The following is a 24,390-nucleotide window of genomic DNA, read 5'->3' as shown; positions in this document are numbered from 1 at the left end:
TGGATGAAATATATAGCTGGGTATCATCAGCATAACAATGGAAGCTAATTCCATGCCTTCTAATAATATTTCCTAATGGAAGCATGTATATTGTAAAAAGCAGGGGTCCCAGAACTGACCCTTGTGGCACGCCATAATTTACTAGCATTATCCTGGATAGCTCTCCATTTAAATCTACGAAATGGTAACGATTGGACAGGTAGGATTTAAACCAGCTTAATGCCTGTCCCTGAATACCGATGTAATTCTGTAAGCGATCGAGGAGAAGATCATGATCTATAGTGTCGAACGCAGCACTAAGATCTAGTAAAACTAATAGGGAGATGTAGCCTTGGTCTGAAGCTAAAAGCAGGTCATTAGTGATTTTAACTAGAGCAGTTTCTGTGCTATGATGGGGCCTAAAACCTGACTGAAACTCTTCAAAGATATTGTTCTCCTGCAAGTGGTTACATAACTGGGCAGCGACAATCTTTTCTAAAATCTTAGACATAAATGGGAGATTTGAAATTGGTCTGTAATTCGATAGCGTGTTTGGATCCAGATTAGGTTTTTTAATGAGGGGCTTAATAACTGCTAACTTGAGGGATTTAGGGACATGACCTAACGATAGTGAGGAGTTAATAATATTTAAAAGAGGCTCACCAGCTGTATATAACACTTCCTTCAGTAGTTTAGTGGGAATTGGATCTAACTGACATGTTGTTGATTTAGCTTTCATAATAGCATCATACAGCTCTTCCTGTCCTATACATGTAAAACAGTGTAGTTGTGGGGTTGTAAGTACGATTGTGTCGGGAGATGCTGTCAGAGGTTGAACTGCCACAATTGTTTTTCGAATGTTATCTATTTTTTCAGTGAAGAAATTCATAAAGTCTTCACTACTAAACTGTGATGGAACACATTTTTCAGATCCCTGATTTGTTGTTAATTTAGCGACTGTACTGAAAAGGAACCTGGGATTGTTTTTGTTATTTTCTATGAGTTTGCTCAGGTGTTTAGCTCTAGCAGCTTTTAGCGCCTGTCTGTAGCTAAGCATACTGTCTTTATACGCAATTCTAAATACCTCCAATTTAGTTTTCCTCCATTTTCTCTCCAGATTACGTGTTGTTCTCTTTAGGGCATGCGTATGACTATTATACCAAGGTGCAGGTGCTTGTTCTCGAACCTTTTTTAACCGGATGGGGGCAACAGTGTCTAAAGTGCTAGTGAGGATAAGGTCTATGTTGTTCGCCATCTCATCAAGATGATCAGCAGTTATGGGTTTAATGTGAAACTGAGATAAATCAGGCAGGTTATTTATGAATCTGTCCTTAGTGGTTGGAATAATAGTCCTACCAAGTCGATACCGTGGTGAAACACGGTTAATCTGCTCTACCGGTAGTGTGTACAGTAGGAGATAATGGTCTGTGATGTCATCATTCTGAGGTAAAATATTTATATCAGTGACGTCTGCTCCGTGGGATATTATTAAGTCTAGTGTGTGGTTAAAACGGTGGGTTGGTCTGGTGACGTTTTGTTTAACTCCAAAAGAGTTTAGTAAATCGACAAATGATAATCCTAGGGCATCGTTTTCATCATCTACATGAATATTAAAATCTCCTACAAGCAGCACTTTATCAAAGCTGATCAGGAGGTCTGAGAGAAAACAAGCAAACTCATGAAGAAAATCAGCGTAGGGTCCTGGGGGTCTGTACACGGTGACCAGAGCGAGTTTTCTATGCATCTCTGAAAGTGCAATTTTAAGAACGAGCACTTCAAATGATTTAAAGCTGAATCCTAATCTCTGACTAACATTAAGAGAAGCACTATAAATGGTTCCTACACCCCCCCCCACGACCAGTCTGACGGGGCTCATGCTTATAAACATATCCTGACGGTGTCGACTCGTTTAGACCCATATAATCACCTGGTTTAATCCAGGTCTCAGTGAGACAGAGTGCATCGAGATTATTCTCTATGATCATCTCATTTACAATCAGTGCTTTGGGTGCAAGTGATCTAATGTTTAAAAGACCGAACTTTAGAACTTTGTTGTGTTTGTTTATCTGGCATTTTTCAGTTTTAACTGCAATAAGATTATTTCTGGATCTTGTGTATGTAATTCTTAGTTTTACTACACGAGGAATAGATACGGTTTCTATAAACTGGGCTGTGTGTGAACTTGTAACTATTTGGTCTGTAGTATGCGTGTTCTTATAGTTGAAGATTTCTTGATGTCTTACCAGTCAGATGGTGTGTAGTATCCTAGAGATACCAGTCCAAGCTTGAGGGGCTCACTATTTCCTGCCTCAAGAAGAAAGCCTTGGACTGCATATGCACCAAATAGTAATGTAAGGTGTTGCAGGTCTTTGAGAGGGCATCTTCTTTAGCCTCCTACGAGTTCTATAGATATTCTATAGATATTTTAGGAACTGCAAGCTGAGACTGTGGTTGATTTATAAGACTCCTTAACCTCGCAGGAAAAGTCTATGTCAAGATATAAGAGGAACAATTCACTAGAACAAGTTCCACTGAGGAGATGGAACAGTGGACCAGGTCTGTACACCTGCAAAACTTGAGGAACACCCAGGAGAACCTTCTGGGCTGATTGGGAGCATCTGACAGAAACTTGTCCATTTTGTTCTCTTTTAAATGAAGTCCCAAATATAATTTTTTTATTTATAATTTGGTCACACACACTTATAAATGATGAAAAAATGAATTAACGCAGTGTTTGATTTAATTTTTTTTATCTCGTGCGTCCATGTGCAAGCGAGATGGCCAGAACTACGTTTCCCATGATTCCCTGCATTCCAGAATGAGGGAAATGGGTGGGGTGCATGTTTCCGGAGAGTTTTCAACCCTGGCAGCTTGTTTACAGAGGAAACTCAGGCTGATCAGGGAATAAGCTCTTCGTGTCGGTGCTGCAGGGAAGTTTTAAAATTATTTATAGCGGGTTTGTTGTGTAAAATGGATCCTGAATGCAGGAGGGCAGAAGAGCAAGAAGGAGGGAGGGAGGTGAAAGGTCACCATGGCTCTCGCTGATCAGGTGACAGTCGGGCTGCTTGGAGACTTTTCACGCGAAATTGCACTAAACTTCAGGGGGGAAAAGGATGACAAGCCAGGGGAAGTCGTACAGCACAGCGGAGGAGCCCGATGAAGCCATGTCGTTTGGATATTATGATGATGAAGATGATGATGATGATGATTTAGGGGCGTTTGTGGAGGATGGAGTGTGTGGCTGCGATGAAGGAGGTCAGCCCCCTGCTTTTACACTTCTAATGGTCTCTGGAAAGGTCTGTTGCAAGGTTATAGTGTTTCCTCAAGGACAACCTTGATGCATGCAAACAACATGAAGTTTCCCAAGTCAGAATCATTCATGCATAACTTACATGCCTGAACTTTTCACCCACTCACTTTCAGTAACGTGCTGAGGAACCACACCAGGAGGTGCCACCAGGTCTGAGATGTACATTGCATTTCCCTGATTGATTTTAATCGCGGTTGTAGAGGGTCGCGTGCTGGGAAAAGCGTGAAATCTGTGTCACGTGCTGCACTGGAAAGCATCGAGCTGGTCTCGAGATGTCTCCAGATGACGTCATCAAGTCATTACATTTGTGTTATTGATTCTAGGTTAGAAGGTTAGGATGTTTGTAAACAATGTTTGTAATCAGTGATTGGTTGTTAGGAAACAACATTAATCATTAATTGGTTGCTAGGAAACCCCAACAACTTTTCATTGGTTGTTAGGAAATAACTATAATCAGTGATTGATAGTTAGGAAACAACATTGATCATTAATTGGTTGCTAGGAAACCCCAACAACTTGTCATTGGTTGTTAGGAAATAACTATAATCAGTGATTGATAGTTAGGAAACAACATTGATCATTAATTGGTTGCTAGGAAACCCCAACAACTTGTCATTGGTTGTTAGGAAATAACTATAATCAGTGATTGATTGTTAGGAAACAACATTGATCATTAATTGGTTGCTAGGAAACCCCAACAACTTGTCATTGGTTGTTAGGAAATAACTATAATCAGTGATTGGTTGTTAGGAAACAACATTGAAAATTAATTGGTTGCTAGGAAACCCCAACAACTTGTCATTGGTTGTTAGGAAATAACTACAATCAGTGATTGGTTGTTAGGAAACAACATTGGCTATTGATTTGTTGTTAGAAACAACTCACTAGTGATTAGTTACTAGGATAAAGCTATAATCAGTGATTGTTTGCTTGGAAAATCAATAATCACTCACTAGTTTCTAGGAAACAACTATAGTCAGTGATTGGTTGCTAGGAAACAACAATAACGTGCGATTTGTTGCTAAGAAACAACAATAATTAGTGATTTGGTTACTAGGAACCAACAATTGCTAAAGATTGGTTGCTAGGAAACACCAATGATCAGTGATTGTGGTTTTTTTTTTGTTTTTTGTTTTTTTTGAAGAAGTGGTAATTGGTCCAAAAATGTCACAGAAGGTTTCGCTATGTGTTTGTGGATGTCACACTGAAACCCATAACCTTTATTGCGCCGCTGTTTTTATCACGACAGCATTAAGACGAACTGGATTGTTCTGTATTCATGTAATGGTGTAAAAGTACACACACGCTATACTGTGTTTCTACTTCTTCTACCTCCGGTGTACAGTATGTTTACTCCCTTTTCCCAGAAGTGTTCCACTGACAAACATACCATGAATTGCAAGGGCAGTATTTTGGTCCTGGAAGTGTCTGTGAAAAGCTCTCCACATTCCTCAGCCAAGAGCTGCTGGACATCCCAGGGCTGAACATGTGATCGGGAGAGAGTGTGTTTGTGCTGGCTGTGTGTATCGGACATTTTGAAACAACAAAGTTTTAAATAAAAAAAAAGTACAGGATATATATATATATATATATATATATGTGTTATTCCATACATGTTGTGATCTTTAATTCACTTGAGCTTTAATTTCCTGGTTTTCTCGTGTCAGGAAGATTTTTAACCTTTTTTTGTGTGTAGTATTGGGCTTCCAAGATCCTTTCTGCAGCGAGGTGAAGCCTCGGATCCTGCTGATGGGTTTACGGCGCAGCGGCAAGTCTTCCATCCAAAAAGTGGTCTTCCACAAGATGTCCCCCAACGAGACTCTGTTCCTAGAGAGCACCAATAAGATCTGCAGAGAGGACGTTTCCAACAGCTCGTTCGTCAGCTTCCAGATCTGGGACTTTCCTGGGCAGATCGATTTCTTCGACCCCACCTTCGATTACGAGATGATATTCCGGGGCACAGGGGCACTCATTTTCGTCATTGATTCTCAGGTGCTTTATTGAAAAAATCATTTGAAGTAATTGACCCAAACCTGTTCCAGCATGACAATGTTCCTGTGCTTAAAGATAGCTCTATAAAGATATGCTTTAGATGTGAGTGGCCTGCTAAACAGTTATGACCTCAACCCTTTGGTATGAATTGGAACAGAACCTAAAACCTCCTCACCTCACTTACAACATCAGCTGCCCTTGTGGCTGAACGAATATCTACAAATGTCAACAAGCACACTCCAAAATCTAGTGGAACATCTTCACAGACCTTATAACTTAGAACTTTCATTCATATAGTGTATCTATGAGGAAAATGGTTAAAGATGAAATGAGTCGATTTTATTCATTTTTATTAGTTAAATAGAAACACGACCAAGAAGAGGGTTTTCAGACAGAACACGACTTTTTGTCGGTGGCTTCTTTCTCATTTGTCATTTGAAGTTATACTTTGACCTTTATCCCAAACTACCAACACTGGAGACTCCTTCCATAGGTGTTCCATAAACATCTCACAGAACTCGTCAAATCTTCAGTGTGAATTTGTCACGATTTAAAAAAATTTTTATGGACACTTTTTTGTTTAGGATGACTACGTGGAAGCATTGAGCAGACTCCACCTCACTGTGACCCGAGCCTACAAAGTCAACCCGGATATCAACTTCGAAGTGTTTATCCATAAAGTGGACGGCCTGTCCGATGATCACAAGATCGAGAAACAAAGAGATATCCTCAAACGTGCCAACGATGACCTGGCAGACGCCGGGTTAGAGAGGATACACTTAAGGTTGGGCTCGTGTATGGTGGTTTTTTTGTGTGTATATTTGTGTTTTGTATTAAAAAATGCACCATAAGGTAAAGGGCAACTTCTATCAGACTGATACTGACAGTATGTACGGTGGAACCTCGGTTCCAGATAAGTGTACTCAAATCAAATCATACGTATAATCAAGAGAATTTGATTTGAGAATGTTGATGGAGGAGTATAGACAAGGTCAGAAGGAGTTGCATTGTGTATTTGTGGATTTAGAGAAAGAGTACGACAGGGTGCCGAAAGAGGAGATGTGGTATTGTATGAGGAAGTCAGGTGTATCAGAGAAGTATGTGAGGGTGGTGCAGGACATGTATGAGGACAGTGTGACAGCAGTGAAGTGTGCAGTAGGAACGACAGACTGGTTCAAGGTGGAGGTTGGTCTACATCAAGGATCGGCTCTAAGCCCTTTCTTGTTTGCAGTGGTGATGGACAGGTTGACGGACGAGGTCAGACAGGAGTCTCTGTGGACTATGATGTTTGTGGATGATATTGTGATTTGTTGTAAAAGTAGGGAGCAGGTTGAGAAGAGCCTGGAGAGGTGGAGGTAAGCGCTGGAGAGAAGGGGAATGAAAACAGAGTGCATGTGTGTGAATGAGAGGGAGGGCAGTGGAGAGGTGCGGTTGCAGGGAGAAGAAGTGGAGAAGGTGGAGGAGTTTAGGAATCTCCACTTTGGAGACAGTTTTGACATGTTAACTTAGGGTCTTAATCTTCATTTTTAATTTCCTCTATAGAAAAATTAAGTTCTTACACTTCAAGCAACCACAACCAAATGAGGTCAAATGAGGTCATTAATGCAAGTACATTTGTTAGGGTACCTCTCTAAAGTGGGGAATGGCAGGAAAACGTTTAAGAATCACTGTCGTAGTTCAAGTGAAGTGAAAATGTAATACTACGAAATCCATAGAGACCCTATACAATTGTGTGCCACCAACTTTGTGGTTACAGTAGGTAACTGGAAACGTGAGTTGTCCCAATACTACAATTGCTTTGCAGGCCATAATAAACAAACTACAATTCAGATAAATTCAAATCATATGGTTGGCACTGCAAAAAAAAACCTGTTTACTCTCACTCTCGTTTCAGCTTCTACCTGACCAGCATCTACGATCACTCCATCTTCGAGGCGTTCAGCAAAGTGGTACAGAAGCTCATTCCACAGCTCCCAACTCTGGAAAATCTCCTCAACATTTTCATATCTGTGAGTCCTGAAAACCCACACCGACTCTTTATCCCACCTGTAGAGAATAGTCATGATTGAGTATGCATGTGCTGAATGTGTGCGAATCAAATGTTTTATACCAGCCAGCTGATGGCAGCAAAAATTCAGCAACGAACTCAAAGAAGGTGAAAAAAATCATGTCTCTATATCTTTGTTTTTTTTACACAAATTACTGTGGATATTTGGTAATTAATAATAAAATAAATTTCGAGCAATCCAACAAATAGATCATTAAAAAACTTTTTTTTTTTTATCTTAGATATCGTGCATACAAAAGTATTTGAACACATGATTAGCCATATGTAGATCTTCTTCAAACAGTTACCATAAATTTGAATGCATGCAATTGAATAGAAGGCTTTGGATTCTGTAGCATTACAGCTTCTCCTCATGTGAGCTACGTGACCCAAACCTCTTCCAGCATGACGATGCTCCGGTACACAAACCCATCTCTATAAGGATATGCTTTACATGGTTTCAGTGACTTTCTATAGAGCTTTGATTTCAACCCTATTGAACTCCTCTGGGATGAATCAGAATGCAGAGAGCACAGCAGGCCTTCTCACTCTTCAACAGTCCCTGACTTTACTAAACACCCTTGTGGCTGAATGAGCACAAATACCCCACTTTAGTGGGACAATTTCCCAGAAAAAATGGATGTTATTATAACAGCAAATGGGGACTAAATGTGGGATGGGATGTTCAGAAAGCATCTCCGATGTCCACAACCCCTGGTCCAAATAGTGCATTTTTAATCAATTTTGTATTAAATTGTATGAGTGCTTATGTTCTTTCATTGTACACAGAAAAATTTATTATAATCTAAAAGAATCCTTGAGTTAAAGTTACATTTCAAACTTAAATATCGTAATTGATATCTTGTATTGGCCAAACAAAAATGAAAGGATACATAACATAAACGAAAAAACCTTCAAGTGTAATTTATATAAAAGATTGCATAAAAACGTTGCATAATGCTCAAATAGTAACAGTTCTTCTGGCTCTTCTGTGCGCCTCAGCAAAGCTCAGTGTTTTTCAATATGAATATTTCATTATGGTAGTGGAAAAAAACAAATTGTGCTCTCTGAGATATTTTTTGGGGTCTGGCGTGGTGATTAAGAAAAGGAAAAAAGCCAATCGGTTCCTGTTGAAAACTCTGACTCTTCTGAACTAATATAGAGTTTGAAAAACAAATACCATGAGATGAAACTCTCAACCTATTAATAAAGCCCACCTGGAAAAATATGAATCCGTGAGCATCTTTATTTATTCACATTTCCTGAGATTTTCAGATGACAGATGGCGATGTTTGAGATAAACATGAGACTTGCACACAGATTGTACACATATGGTTGGCTCCTGGTAAATGGCATCAACTAAATGGCACCATCTATTCACGCACCAGCCAGCCCACCCACCCAAGCCAGGCTGGAAGTGCAGGGAAAAGCACTAGACAAAAAGCAATAAGACTTATTTTATTGCACAAAGCTCTGTAGTGTTCCTTGCTGCATTGGTGGTACAATCATGGATACATTGTTATGCCCTTTGGGGTGTATCCTTTACCCCAGTAGGAACAAAATACTGAAAAGTGTACCATTTATTTGGCACTCCATGGAATGTTGGAGTACTTTTCTAAGTATTTTGGTCCTCAATGCAGACTGTATTGGTACCCAGTATTAGACAAACAGAAACCAAATGTAATCGATCTATAGGAAAGCCATCTTTATTATCTGTACACTACCCTTCAGACTGTGATCTAGTAAGTATGCCTTGGGTGGTTCCATGAAATTCCAGAGTAAGAACGGGTGCTTTGAGGATGGATTTGGATGGTAGTTAATGCCAGCAGTTTGCTACACTGACTCAGGACTACAGTTTGCTTCTGATCACCATCACTGTACCTCGCAACATCGTTTATCTGTAAATAATGGACATTCGGTGCAACCCAGATGAGGATGGGTTTCCCTCTTGAGTCTGGTTCCTCTTAAGGTTTCTTCCTTATGTCATCTCGGGGAGATTTTCCTTGCCACAGTCGCCACCGGCTCGCTAATCAGGGACAAACTTACACTTATAAAGAACATATACATTTTTTTATCGCCACATTATCTATGTAAAGCTGCTTTGAGACAATGTTCATTGTTAAAAGCGCTATACAAATAACAATGAATTGAATTGAATTGATTGATCAAAGCCTACCATTGGGAAATAAGTTGTTGCTAACATATGGCCAAAAAGTTAACAACACCTGACACTTAAATTCAAGTCTGCTTGATAAAAATCTCCTTTCAAAACATTCAACATTAATCTTTTGGAAGGACTTTACACTGGACTTATGTTCAGAATCAGGTTTATTGGCCAAGTGTGTTGACGCACACAAGGAATTTGGTTTCAGCTGTTCGAGACACTGTACAGACATAAATAACACTATAATGTGCTTATTCAGTCTATTGAAGAATGAAGGCTCCAATCATGGGTGAGAAGTCATGGGAAATATGACTTGTGACCACCTTAACAGAAGTCCAACATCTTAACCACTGAGCTATTACTTCCTTAGTGCTCAATTCAGGACTCACTTCAAGGCTTCTTGTAGGATTCTGTATAAGACACTTGTTTTCACATGATCTTAGAAAACTTTGTCTTAATAGGGTTTGATTTGTGCACAGGTGCATTGCCTTGCTGGAAAATGTTGGTCTTTTCCCAATCCAAAATATTCACCTTGTCTTGATTACATGTGCATTAGTGTTATATTATTAATGCATATAATGCAATTACACTGTTTTGCCCCAGGATCCTGTTTGTACTTGTGAAGTGTCCGAAAGCATGAGAATGTTGGATTGCAATGATTATAAATCATAATGCATTAAAACACTTCCATGACCACATTATATTACTGAAAAAGAGCTTTCAAATAACACCATGGTGTCTGAGAATAGTGTAGCGGAAGTTGGGCATTTTAGCCAACTTTGGAGCTCTATTTCTGCTTTAGGCCTCATTATATTTGATCATTTTCATTACCTACATGAGGCCCTTTGTGTATTTATTCAAACTGTTTGGCGAAATATAACAAAGTACTTTCTTCTTTTTAATTATAAGACCAACTGTTTATAAGATTTTTTTACAAACAAAATGTTTAGTCATAACTTTTGTTGATTTCAATATTTAGTGAATTGAATTTTTTTTTTATTTATGAGTTTCGTTAAATCTCCTAAATAACGCTTCATTCTGATAAAAGAAAGCCAGGAAATTGTTAGCCAGCAGAAGTTTTGAAATTTGAAACAAATGGAAAAGGTGCATTGTTAAAGGAAAAGCTTTGAGGTGAAAGATAAATTCTCGTTGGCTTTCGTTGCAGAATTCAGGGATTGAAAAGGCGTTTCTGTTCGACGTGGTCAGCAAGATCTACATTGCCACAGACAGCAGTCCAGTGGACATGCAGACGTACGAGCTGTGCTGCGACATGATCGATGTCGTCATTGATATTTCCTGCATCTACGGGTAAGTGGATTTAATATGCGAACTCATCGAATTGAGAGCTTTTGAACTCTTCTAGCAATTCTTCAGTCGAAGCTTTAATAAGTTCAATCTGTTGCGATGCAGAAATGAATGAGTCTTAGGCTCATATGTGTACACTAAACCAGATCTATTTCAAAACAGTGTTTTCTGCATCCACACTTTCATTTTTAATCGTTTTAAAAAAAAAGTTGCTCATCCACACTAAAAACGTCTGAAAATGTTTACGTCAAAAACGCAAGCCTCTTGGACCTGCGTCATTTCCGCCTGCCGTTTAGTTACGTCTCCGGCTCTTTAAAAAATATCGCCTTATTGTGGACGGGAGGCCAAAACCAAGAGAAAAATACGCGTTTTCAAATGAAAACGTATCAGTCTGGACATGGTCTTAGGTGTCAATGCTTTTTAACAGTCAGTTGTTGCATTTTGTAGTTTTCTCATGACGTGAACTGCTTTATTTTAACTTTATTTCTACAAAAAAAAAGAGATAACAGAAATTTTCCTCAACAACATGCCAGATAGTTTAATACAAATAGTTAAACAGTCCAATGTATTATAAGTTTCTATTAAAAATCTTTACTTTTACTTTTATACCATGAGAGGTAAAAACTCTTGCAATGTTTTTTATTTGTATTTTTTATACACATCTTATGGATAATTTAACGCATTCTCTGAAATTTGCAGTGAAACTAAATGTATAAAATTAACTATCAGATCAAAGCATAGAGATAAATTAGTGCCGTCAAAAATGGCATTGAGTTAATAAATAGTTATGAAGAGAGAATTAGTGTGTGTGTGTGTGTGTGTGTGTGTGTGTGTGTGTGTGTGTGTGTGTGTGTGTGTGTGTGTGTGTGTCTTGTCAACTAATAATGAATGCTGTTGGTGTTAACTCCTGGTGATGTTATTTAACATATTTCTCAATGGAAACATTTTTTTCTTTTCAGTTCATCATGTTAATTTTGTTCATTTTATTCACCATATAAATCAAACCCCACACAAAAATCCTCCATTTACAGTAGCTCAATGAGGTCATTAGGAAAATGTTTAATAAATATACTGTATATATCACTCTGTATGGAACTTGAATTGTGTGTCACTATGGTAACAACTGTTTATAAGCAGCACATTCATTAGAAACGCTGATTAAACTGACCACAGCCCACCTGTATGTTCAACACTGTGTGATCGTCCAGCCAATCCTAATCCAGTATTTTGATCGACCATGATATAACGATCTATATTTGATGTAATCAGCAGACTTTAGACTGCTGATGTGGCAAGTTTTTACAAATGCAAAAACCCTAAAAAAAATAGAAAGTACATATACGCATGCTAATAAACCATAGTAAATATTGGATGTCGCATGAAAAACCTTGAGTTAAAATCGGCAAAAAAATGGCTTGTAAAATAACTCAATTCTCTCATTTACACAAAATATATTCTTCCCTACTAAAATACAGTTTTTAATGAAAAAAATAAACACCAGGCTAATTTTATTCTTCTTTGGGGGATAATGAATGTGGAAGTCGACGTGAATGGAGTATTTGGTATGCAGTGACCATTTCTCTTCTCTGGCCTCATTTCAATTTAATCCCCACTGGCAGTGTGTTTGAAAAGTATCTGTAAACAAAAGGGCGAAGTGGATCACCTCGGGCACCGTTGACCCTGTGCAATCTGGACGCTGACGCGCAGGAAGGTGTGGGCTTTCAGGCGAGACTTGGGGCATGCCAGCTGTCTGCCCACGCTGACCTGCAGAACAGATGAGTCTAGGCCTATGCTTAAGAGACCATACAGAACATCATCTAAGTCCTGCTGTTCTGCTCACTTTTCAACAAGCTGTACAACTAAAGCGAAGTGTAAAGACCCAGCAGTGCTTCCTATTCGTATAAATTACAGACACACTTTAACATGATCCTGAAATAAAATGCTTAATGACATAAAGCCACTTAACCAATGTTTATACAGTTGTCTGAAAAAGAAAGTTAAATCATAGACATCTAAAGTCTATAGTTTTACATATCAGGTAATAATAATAATCTTCTCCTCTAACCAGGTCTTAAAATTAGTTCAATACAACCTTGGATGAATAACATATTACATGGTGGCACTATTTTTTACCAAAAAACAAAGTTTATCTGTCTACATATATATAAACGTCTTTTATAGATTTAAAGCCAAATTGGATGACAATAGGACCAAACTTGTGTATCCCACATCTACCAGTCATTTTAATAGAATCTTGAGAATGATCAGGAATTGGGTTTGACTCTTTGGATTGAGAAGTCACATTCAATTTTTTGGAAAGAGTTTAATGAGCATATTAAAATTGCATAAAAAGCAAACAAACGATGTTTATTATAGGGTTCCAGCCATGGCATTGTTTTTTTTATTTGTTTTGTCATTTGTCAAATCGAGCTGAACACATCAACGAGTTTAATACTGGCGAGAACCAGTTATCGCTTTGTATTCGGTGTGGAGGTGGATCTCAGAAGATGAAGAAGGACTGATATGTTTACTCAAGCCTCTTTCCTCATACTCTGACAAGCACAACTCATTGAAATTCACCAACTGGTGCATAGATCACGTGGACTCTTTGTATGTTTTCTTTGCTTATTGAATATCAGTTATAGTGAATAATTTCGGCTTGTTTTGCTTTAAACACTATATGAAAAAAAAGTATTGAGACCTCTGACTTTTCCAACCACATGTGGTTCTTCCACAAACTGTTACTACAAAGTTGGAGGCACATTTATGGATGTTGGTCAGGTGTCCACATATGTTTGACCTCACTAAACCGTTTCTCGAGCGCGTTCCCTCAGCACCGCTGCTTCTGCGTGAATATGACGTATCGCAACACTTCCGAGACCGAGGCGTGTCCTAAGAGTCACATAGAATACAGATTAACCTGGCAGAGGTAGAGCTGTAACTTCCTGGATCTTTTTTTTTTTTTTTTTTTTTTTTTTTTGGGCACTACAAAGACCTGTTTGTATTAGAAGTAAGAAGGCATTTTTTTTTTTTATTATATGATTTGCTGGCTGTCTGACCCAAAGAACTGAAAGCGACCATTCTGTACCATATTAAATTGCATTGTATCATATTTTTTCCATTACATCACATTGTGTTGAATCGAATCTAAATTGGATCGCACTGTAACGGGGGAATCGTATCACATTGGTAGCTGCTTTATATGTATCGTAATATATCGTATCGTTGACTATGCCCTGAGATGCAAATCGCATCGCCCTCAGTTATAGGGGCTGCAGTGATGGTTGTCCTTCTGGAACATTGTACCATCAACCAGCTCTTAGAAACGTTCTGATTGTACCACACCCTCAATTTGAGCATAACGGAGGCCACTGTGCTCTTGGGAATATATTTAAATAATCACCTGTGTACTGTATATGAGTGTCGGTTTGTGTTTGCCTTCAGTATTTCTTTCTTTTCACCCTAAAAGTGCTCTTGTAAATGTAGAGAGGTGTCTTTTTTTTTTTCTGTGTCATATTTCAAACGACATACTTGTAGACATTCAATCTTGACATTTCAGTACAAGAAAATAGCACCATTAGCTTTAAATTAATCACTAAACACAAGTGTTTGGCTAGAAGATATTAGAATGTTTGAACATTGAACGTTTAATATTAGAACATTCAAGAACATTCTTTCCATTTGCCACATTTTGCTCATCACACTCAGAAAGGGGAAAAAATTAATTATAATATATTTTATATTTATTATTCACCTGCGCTTTTCTATATTGTGTAGAGAATTCCAGAATTAATGTTGCTAAGTGACGGGATCTGTTGTACAATGTGCCTTTAGTGATGTTGAATTATATAATTCGAGTGATTTCACAATTGTGATTCCAGCCATTAAAAAAAAAAAAAAAAACCTTTTCATTTTTTTTCCTCTTTGTCCATGTCAGTCTGAGTGAGGATGTAGCCGTTTCTCCGTATGATAAGGAATCCATGGCCATCATCCACCTCAACAACACCACGGTCATGTATCTTAAAGAGGTCACCAAATTCCTGGCGCTCGTCTGTTTTCTCAGGGAAGAGAATTTCGAGAGGAAAGGTGAGCACAAAATCTTCTGATAATAATTATTGCTACTGATTTAGACTGTATAAACAAAAGTTTGTGGACACCTGACTGGAAGATTGGAATGTGTTTTTTGTACACCCCACTCCACATTTAGTCCCTAGTCCCAGTTATAATTCCCTCCACTCTTCTGGGAAGGTGTTCCACTAGATTTTGAAGTGTGTTTGTGGAGCCCTTGGGGTGCAGTCAGTGTTGCAATTCATCCTAAATGTGTTTAATAGGTTTGAGGTCAGAGCTCTAGCCACTCAAGATCTTCCACTCCAATCCATGTACACCATATCATCACTATATCTTCTTGTGCACAGGGGTATCGTCATGCTGGAACAGGAACAGAAGTGAAGGGAAAATTTTATGCTAGCAAATTTAAAGACATCCTATACAATTATGTGCCTTCAACTCTGAGGTAAAAGTTTTGGAAAAAAAACCCATATGGCTGTAAAATTCAGGTGTCCCAATACTTTTGTCTATATAGTGTAAAGTTTCTTAAGGAATTTCTATTTTTGTGTCATTTGTAAGCTGAAAATACAATAAGCACCCCCTGGTATTAATGTGGAAAAAGTTCTCAGCATTGCATCAGTATGCACGGTCGGGTGTTTGGCACGCCGTGCATCCTGGGTAATCAACATATCTGAAGTATAATGCACTGCCCTTGAATATAAAGCATAGTTTTTTTTTGTTGCGTACAGTAAATATTGTTTGAAATAGTTTGGAAAGTGGCATACTTCCGAACTTATCCTGTGGGACCGTAGTTTGGAGTTACAGCCACGACTTCTGTGCTGTTTGTGGAAATAAATCTGGGCCAAAAACGTGGTAGATCTGCTGCAACCTAAGAGCATAACGTGGTTCCGCTGAGATTCGAGAATAAAAGTATTATATCGCTGAAGGATTTTGGTGGAGTTAATGATTGCTGAAATATTCATGTGGGGATCTGGCAGCACTGCAGGAGAGACGGGGAATCGAGGAAGTTTCATGGTCACGCTGATTCGCCTGCACCTTCAAAACTCAGGGCGCGATCTGTATACTTTTTTTTTTTTTTGCTTTTTATTACGATCCCTTCAATTAACACCATGCCAGCGAGGTGCTAACGAAAGATTTTAGAGTTGTACCAGTTATTCTCGATTTAAATTCCAATTCCTTTAGACATATTGTTGTAGGTGAATACAGATTTTATTTATTTTATTGTTAGTAGTATTTCTTTTATGGATCATACAGCTATTTAATTGCATCTCTTCCTCATAATCTAGATAATTAAAAGAAATTTAACCTGGCGAAACACAGACGTGGGAGAACATTTACATTTGCAGAATTTGCCAGATGCCTTTATCCGGAGCGAATTATCTGAGCAGGGTTAAGGGCCTTGTTTAAGGGCCCAGCAGTGGCAGCTTAGTAGTGTTTCGATTTTAAATCTTAACCTTCTGATCATTAATGGAACGTCTTAATAACCAGTTAAGTTGCCTTGACTATGAGTGTTTGAATAGAACAGAATGCATTCTTTTTTCCTGTGTCCCGTCACATTACCTTTAATACTATTCGACGACCTGCCGTGAAGGCTGTGCTCCATTGGGAGTTAGCCTTCATTTTATTACTATCTAAAGAGAGCGATGCAGCGGCACTTTAGTGCTCTTATCCGTTTTTTTAGTGCCGTGTTTTTTATAGCTCATAGATCTTGCAATATTCAGAGAATATTTCTCACTAAAACTATTTACCTTCACTGATTTAACATCTTTAAAATTGTAGGATTTAAGGATTTTTTGAACGCCGTTTTGGCGTCCCTTCGTCGATCGTTAAAAGTTTATTGCACTACTATTTTTTTTATTATTTAGCTAATGCGTTTCCGTGAGGCAAAGTCTAAGTTGCGGCGGCAGAATCTTGCCAAGAACTAAAGCGCTGAGCTGTTGAGGGGTCGTGGTCACAGTGTTGTATATAAGCACGCAAAACCTTATCATTATACTCACCCGTGCTACTGTTAGCATCAACCTGCAACTTTTATCTTTTTTAATTATTAAATCCGTTTCGGGACGATTCATCTGAGGGTTTAGAATAAAATTATAGGTTAATAAAAAAAAAAACTGAGAAATATGGTACGGTTGAACCGGGAACCAATATGACCATTAATGTTTGTTTCTTTTTTTTTTTTTTGACTGACAGCTTTTTTTTTTTTTTTTTGCATATTTTGTGTAAACACCAGCAGATGGTGATTTATCACTGCAATGTAAAAAAAAAAAGGCTAGGTTGGCTTTCGTTTTTTAATCAAACCCGCAGATACGCCAAACAGCATATAAATCCATAATTAATAGAAATTGCATTTTAAACTCGCAAAATTTAACTTGATACCAAATGGTCCAAAAAAAAATTTTTTTTATTTGTTAGTTTTAGTGCGCAGAAAATATTAATAATTAATTAATAATAAAAATAAATAAAAAAACAAAAAAAACAAAGTAGTACTTTTTTTTTTTTTTTTTACCTAATTTTTATTTATTTGTTTAATTGTTTGTTTTTTTGTCAAGTATTTGGTCAGAGTATTTGGTATAACCAAAAAGAAGGAAAAGGAACATGTTCTCTGAAACGTTAGTGGCAGTGGCTTTTTAAAAATGGTGAGGAAACGATCTGAGGAAAATCTTGTTTGGTTGGACTTTCTATAAGAACCCAAACAAAACCCAATATGAGGTGAAACAGAGTTGGACTGCGCTTAATTTTTATGGTTTTACTACAACGGATTAGAAATACAATTGCCATGAATAGCTTTGTCACTCGATCGTTCATAATCGTAGCAACATTATGATGATGTTATAATAACCTCCAATCTTCTTGGATGTTCCACTAGATTTTGGAGTTTGCTTTTCTAGATTTGTGCTCATTCATCCACAAGGGTGTTAGTAAAATCAGGTACTGATGCAATTGAGGTGAGGAGGTCTGGGGTGCAGTCAGCATTCACGTTCATCCCAAAGGTGTTCAATAGGATTGGAGATTTATTGCAGGAGATCTTCCATTCTAACTCATGTAATGCATATCTTTAATTAGCTGAGTTTGTGCACATAGACATTGTTATGTTGGGACAGGTTTGAGCCTTTATTCCAAATAAATGGAATATTTTGTGTCATTTTTTGACTGTGAGAATATTTGCCACTGAAATGGTTTGTTGTCTGAAGCTAATCGAAGTGTTAATTATTCAGCAAACTTAATCAGGACTTGCGTTATCTTTGGTGACAACACACTCTGATTCAGATGTTATTACAAAAAGGAGGATGTATTTTGTGTAGTGTTTAGTGTTCAGATGTGGTAGTGGTGGGGGGGAGGGTATGTTTTTCTTTAAAGCTAATTTCCAGTTATAATAAAACTGCAGTGCTTTAAATGAAAAAAAAGCAATCTAGCAGTCCTTAGATGAAAAAGAAAAGCCTTCAGTTTAAAATCCAGCATAACTTCAGAAATTTCCGGCTTTATTCTTGTTTTATTTTGTTTGTTCGTTTCCCCACAACTGTTAACCCGACCTTCGTTAATTCTTCCATTTTTTTAGGACTCATCGACTACAACTTTCACTGTTTCAAGAAGGCCATCGAGGAAGTGTTCGACCTGCGGCTGAAAGGCCAGAGGAAGCGCAAACTTTGGAGCCAGAGGAGGTGGAGCAAGCAGAGCGTCCCGAACGGGACCCACACTCAGCAGCACTGACTAAACACAATGTTAGGAATAAAACCAAGCCAGAGGATTCATACAAAATAGATTCACTAGCTATTTTAATTCTGGGTGTGTTATCAGATTTTCTAATATCAGTCATTATTTTTTTATTAATATTAGTTTTTTCAGTGTGTGGTGGTAGTAGATTGATGAGGGTAATGCAAGTTAATGTTAAGAGAAAAGATAAGAATTGTGTGTGTGTGTGTGTGTGTGTGTGTGTGTGTGTGTGTGTGTGTGTGTGTGTGTGTGTGTGTGTATGTGTATATACATATGCTAAATGGACAAAATGTTGAAACACCTGATTCTTCCAGTCAAATTGCAGGCACACGATTGTATAGGATGTTTTGGATGTGCTACCTTTACATCTTCTTTTTACTTGAACTCCTAAGCACAAAGCCAGCTAAGGAGTTTGCATGGGCTCTTATAGCGCTCTGACATCATTGAACACCATTTTATGAATTTGTAAAATCCAAAATATAGTGGACCATCTTCCCATAAAAGCGGAGGACAATATAACAGCCGACAGGAACTAAATGTGGAATGAAATCTTCAAAAAGCAAATACAAATCCCATACTCGGGTGTCTTCAAACTTTTGTCCATGTGGCTTTAGAGACTACTCCAACTGAATTGCCATATACAAACTGATTTCAGGAGAATTACCTACAAAAATCAATTTGTTGGCACGTGATCAAAGATTAACGAACGCTTATAGCTACCAGTGTACCGTCTAGCTTCAGCTGAAGCCTGGATCAGAAAAGTAATTTGCATCTAAACAGTCACACAGAACAGTTGAGATAATTGAGCGGTAATTATAAAAATTGTCAGGTCATCTTTTTGTAGCTAAATCACAATATTATTGATATCACTGTTTTCTCAGGCACAGTTAAATGTAATTGTCGAACCAGAAATTATTTTTAAGGCTGCTGGAACAAGGAATAGAAATATACCAGTGCAATAACAATACTAATAATCATTATCATCATAATAGTAATAATAATAATATATGTCTTGACAGATGGTTTATGATCTGAAAGTACATTAGATGAAGAATCCTTGATATAAAGCAGCATTTGGAAGTTTTTTCCACCATTTTAGCATCTGGGGAAAAAAAACAAGATCGGCTTAGCCCTGGATATGAGCTCAAAAGCGATTCTATTGCAGGAAGTGATAGCAAACACTGCTGATTAATGACATATTAAACCTTTAAAATACTCAATGTTTGCTTTCAGTCTGGTGACATCCTTTTGTACTGGTTTAATGATATCAGTGTTATACAAAGCTAGAAATTTAAACAAATCTGACATACAGAATTAATCAAATGTTAAGGAGAACATGTGGCAATGTGTTGTATTTGGAACTAGTGTAGAGTTGACAGAAATGTCCTAAGTGTTAGTTACTTGAGTCTTGTAGCTTCAAAATGAACACATTTTGAACAAAGCCTATATTTATTTGCTACAATTGGGAGAAATCAGGGTTTGTTTTTGAATAAATTGTAGCTTGAAGATTGAAAAAGAAAATACTTAAAAAGAAATGTTTGGAAAAAGTCGAATGTTGAAAGTACATCGTTTTTTTTTTATAATCTCTTCTTTTCTACTACTTTTGCTCTTAAAAATAAACTTCACTCCTGTACATATCTGTCATATACAGTATTTGTACAGTATCTAAAATAAATACATTTTGTACACCCCTCACATTTCAGTAATCATTTTATATGTTCTCAAGGAACAATACTATGTTTGCTGAAATGTGAGGGTGTACCCACTTTTGTAAGATACTGTACATATACTGTATATGTATATGTATATATCCTTTTTTTTCTGTTTTCCCATTAAAAAGTTGTAAAATATCATTCAAGAAATGTTACAGTAAAAATTCAGTTACAAGGAAGTAGAAGTTAAAAAGTTTGTAAATGTATATTTATTTAGGTTTGTGTGAAATTCTTGCATTTAGTTAAATGCTGATATAACTGCTTTAGTACTGATATCTAATTTTCAGTTGTTGTTGTAACACTATATTCAACGTTCATATGTGTGATTTACATAGTCACATACAAAGCCTTAATTTAAGTCGTTTGACAGTAGTTTTTTGTTGGAAACTAATTTGAAACGAAGTATTTTTAAAACAAATCTGTGTTCAGCTCTTTATACTCACTGTTTATTAAGCGCTAAATCATAAAAAAAAAAAAAAAAAAGTTTATTTGTACTATTAATAAAGAAGATCTTTATTAATAAAATGGTCCCATCTTGTCATGTAATGTAAGTGCGAATCATAGCGGATTGCGGATGCAAGAGCTGAAATTCCCTGTTTGAAGTGCTAGAAAATTTTGATTTAGAAACTCTTCTATATGGTTCCACATAGAAATTCTCAAGCTTTCGCCGGAGGGCAAAACATACGGTTTATTTATTTATTTATTTATTTTTTATTTTTATTTTTTTAACCGAAGCCTTGAGCCACAAGAATTTTTTTATATATATCTTTTAATATAAAACGAATACATTTTAACAATATATGATAAAATGCTATCTTGTTAATATTATTTTCAAGATAGTTAGATATTATTAATCTTCAAGATAGATACATTATGCTGTTATTTTAAGTTAATATTGTCATTATGATAATATCTTGTTTTTGGACTATAATAGTTTGCTCTTTATTAATACACTATATGGAAAAAGAATTGCAACACGTGATTTATCCAGCCATATGTGGTTCTTCCTCAAACAACAAATTTGGAGGCACACAATTGTATAGGATTACATCTTCAAGTCACTTGAACTAGGAGACTCAAACTTTGTTCCAGCATGGCAATGCCCCTGTACACAAAGTCCGCTACATGAACATCTCCAAAGTCTTTCAGAACATTTCCTTAGAAGCGTCGAGGTAATAATACAAAATAATTTCATGGGAAGTCAAAATAGTAACCTAGTAGGTATAAATAATGAGATATGAGGTCAAACGAGCAATGTTCTATTTTGAAATAATGAGATAGTCAAAATAAGTCAATCAGTTAAAATCATAAAATATAATAAATACAAAATTTGATTGGAAATAAATTAACTACATGGCAACATACAAAATGGCAACATACTGCCTTCAGATTGTAAGTCAAAGTAACACCAAAATATTTTAAAATATTAAAATAAAAAAATAGCTAAATATTTTGAAATAATGAAAAATGGGTTCAAAAAACATAAAATAGCAAGACTTTGTTTCAGTATAGCAACTTTTTTTATAATTTGATATGAAGGTAAAAATACAACTTATTAGCTTGAAATAATGAGATAGTAGGTAAAAGGCAAATTTTATAATAATGGGATATGAGGTCAAAAGAGCAACATTTTATGTTGATATAAGGAGATAGTCAAAGTAGCACCACGAAGTATTAAAATAATGAAATAGTAAGTCAAAGTAGCAGCACGATATCTTGAAATAATGAGATAGTAAGTCAAAATAACAAAATATATAATAAGGCAACACAAAATTCTAAAAAGTATGAAGGAAAAAGAATTTAAAATGACAACAGTAGCTGCATAAATATAAAATAGAGATAGTAAATAAAATTCTATAATACTGAGATATAAGGTCATAAAAGCAATACTTTATTTTTAAATAATGAGATAGTAAGTCAAAATAGTACCACAATATCTTGAAATAATGAAATCATAATTAAAAGTAAGATCATATTTAAAAAAAAAAACATTATATTAAGATATTCGTGTTATAAAACAGCAAGAAAAAAGTCAAAGTAACAACACAATACCACAAGATAAAATAATAAAAAATAGCAGCATGTTATCTTGAGATAATGAGATACTACGTCAAAAGTAGGAGCAACATATCCTGAAAGAATGGAATCAACCAAAATAGCAGTGTAATATCCATAAACAGTTAGAGGATATCAAGAGTAATCACATCTCTTGAAATAACAGGAGATTCATTCAAAAGAACGAGATACTACTAAATAAAAATGAGAAGTTCAAAGGTTATAACACTGAATTAATAGGACGATGCAAAATAGCAACATTGTAGGAAATCGTGTATTTTTGAAGTCATTCGAAGTAGCAGCGTTATTTCTTGAAATAACAAGATCTATAGGCAAAAAATACCAACATACAACTTGAAATAATGAGATAAAAGGAACAATAGTTTGATTAAATGAGCCCCAATAACAACTTGTAGTTTCTGTTCAATTTTTTTCTTGAACAGCCAGCAGCAGTGTTCTGCCATGTTCTTTGTACAAAACTAATCTCCCCACACACACACACACACACACACACACTTACTGAGCTGCAGTCTCAAAACAGAATGACCTTTAACCTCCAGCGGCTGAGCTGACAAACCATACATAATAAAATAACCCTTAACCTGGATGATTGGAAACACTCCAAGGTTTCAGTGCACTGAGTGATGGGTGTGTGTGTGTGGTTGAATGTGTGTGTATATGTGTGTGTGCCTGTATAAAGCACTAAGTGTAATCCCCAGCGAATCTTTTTCTTCAGCACAGGAGCCAGTGACCCTGATGAGGTCAAAGCTGCTGATGTAATCAGACCTCTTGGGACTGATGCTAAATTGTGTGTGGCGGAGCCGCAATAGGTTATGTAAGACAATTTCGCGTTTGGGTTTTATAATCTCCTAAACTCCATTTACTCGCTCGCAGGAGTTCGCGTAAGCTACAGACAAATCTGATGCTAAAACCAGTGCACTCATGTTTCACAGAGAGTTCCTCACAATTTAGTATTTGATTTCCGACGTATTCGGATAATCAAAATCCCTTTTTGCTTAAAGTGTGTTTTTAAAACAAGGAAGCTTTGGCACTTGATTGTCAGAAAAGCACAAAATTGCATCGGGTGTCTTTGGATGAACTTTGGAAGAAATGTATCCTTCACTTGAACTAGGAGAGCAAACCTGTTCCATGAACATCTGGTTCACATAGGTTGAAGTAGAAGATCTTAAATGGCCTGCGATGGAGCTTTATACTGATTCCTATTGAACACCTTTGGGACTAATTGGAACCCTGACTGCACCCCAGTCCTCCTTACCTCAACTCCCCAATAACCAATAACCCAATGAAATGCATGGAAATGTAGAAAAGATTTTGCATTAGTGTAGTTTTGTTCATTATGCTATTTTTGTTGCTGATCCAAAAAAAAATGTTATACGTTCATTAGTTCTCCAAAGAAACACAATAGGAAATTCACGTTTTTCCTGACTTTGAGGACACTGAGACGTGACTGATCTCTCCCTCAAACCCCTCCCATGGATCTCACAATCCTCCAATTTTGGAGAAAAAAAAAGTCTGCACAGTCAAGTCTGACCCATTCATGAACAGTATCTTCTCTCAGGCCATCAGACTTATCTGCATAATCTGTATCATGTGTATGAGACTTTGTATGAGAAACACATCACACTAATTCTACACACGTCACATGTATTATAGTGTCTATTAGGTGGATTCGTTCCACATATCCAATGCACCTTCCCTCACTTTCTTCCTGTTGTAAACAAAATAACGAGATGCAACTGAGACACAGCAAAGCCGATCGACACATGGTCTCGCAGAAAACATATATTTTTTAGTTTCAACGATACAGAAGACTCTTGCAAGAACTCGTATTTATTACTGAGCCGACTTCAAACTGTAGGCTGAGGGTCCTGATTCGGAAAGACATTGTTTCATTTTTCACTTTTTTCTTGAATATTTCATAATTGTACAGCAGGGGGCACAACAATTGACTCTGCTGCTGGAGGAGGAAGAAAAAAAAAATCTAGAAATGCCTTTGATGATGAGTTTCAGGCAGAAATTTTTTGGA

General features: G+C 36.8%; 1 protein-coding gene across 4 annotated transcripts; it reads left to right on the top strand.

Annotated features, from left to right (window-relative positions):
• The first annotated feature begins 2,799 nt into the window (after positions 1–2,799).
• rragd (ras-related GTP binding D) lies at positions 2,800–20,813 on the top strand. Of its 4 annotated transcripts, none has more exons than XM_083550321.1 (7): positions 2,800–3,234; positions 4,986–5,281; positions 5,866–6,065; positions 7,176–7,290; positions 10,658–10,800; positions 14,735–14,883; positions 18,422–20,813. In XM_083550321.1, exons 1-7 carry the CDS (start codon positions 3,093–3,095, stop codon positions 18,571–18,573), a joined length of 1,197 nt encoding a protein of 398 aa, XP_083406447.1. In that variant the 5' UTR covers positions 2,800–3,092; the 3' UTR covers positions 18,574–20,813. The 4 variants fall into 4 exon arrangements, with proteins under 4 accessions (XP_083406447.1, XP_083406446.1, XP_083406449.1 ...); XM_083550323.1 differs by having other exon boundaries at positions 2,832–3,275; XM_083550320.1 differs by lacking the exon at positions 14,735–14,883 and having other exon boundaries at positions 2,827–3,234.
• Positions 20,814–24,390: the final 3,577 nt, after the last annotated feature.

The sequence above is a fragment of the Silurus aristotelis genome (assembly GCF_946808225.1).
Source record: "Silurus aristotelis genome assembly, chromosome: 9".
NCBI classification, from domain to species: Eukaryota; Metazoa; Chordata; class Actinopteri; order Siluriformes; family Siluridae; genus Silurus; species Silurus aristotelis.
This window is presented reverse-complemented; position numbering and strand designations above follow the sequence as displayed.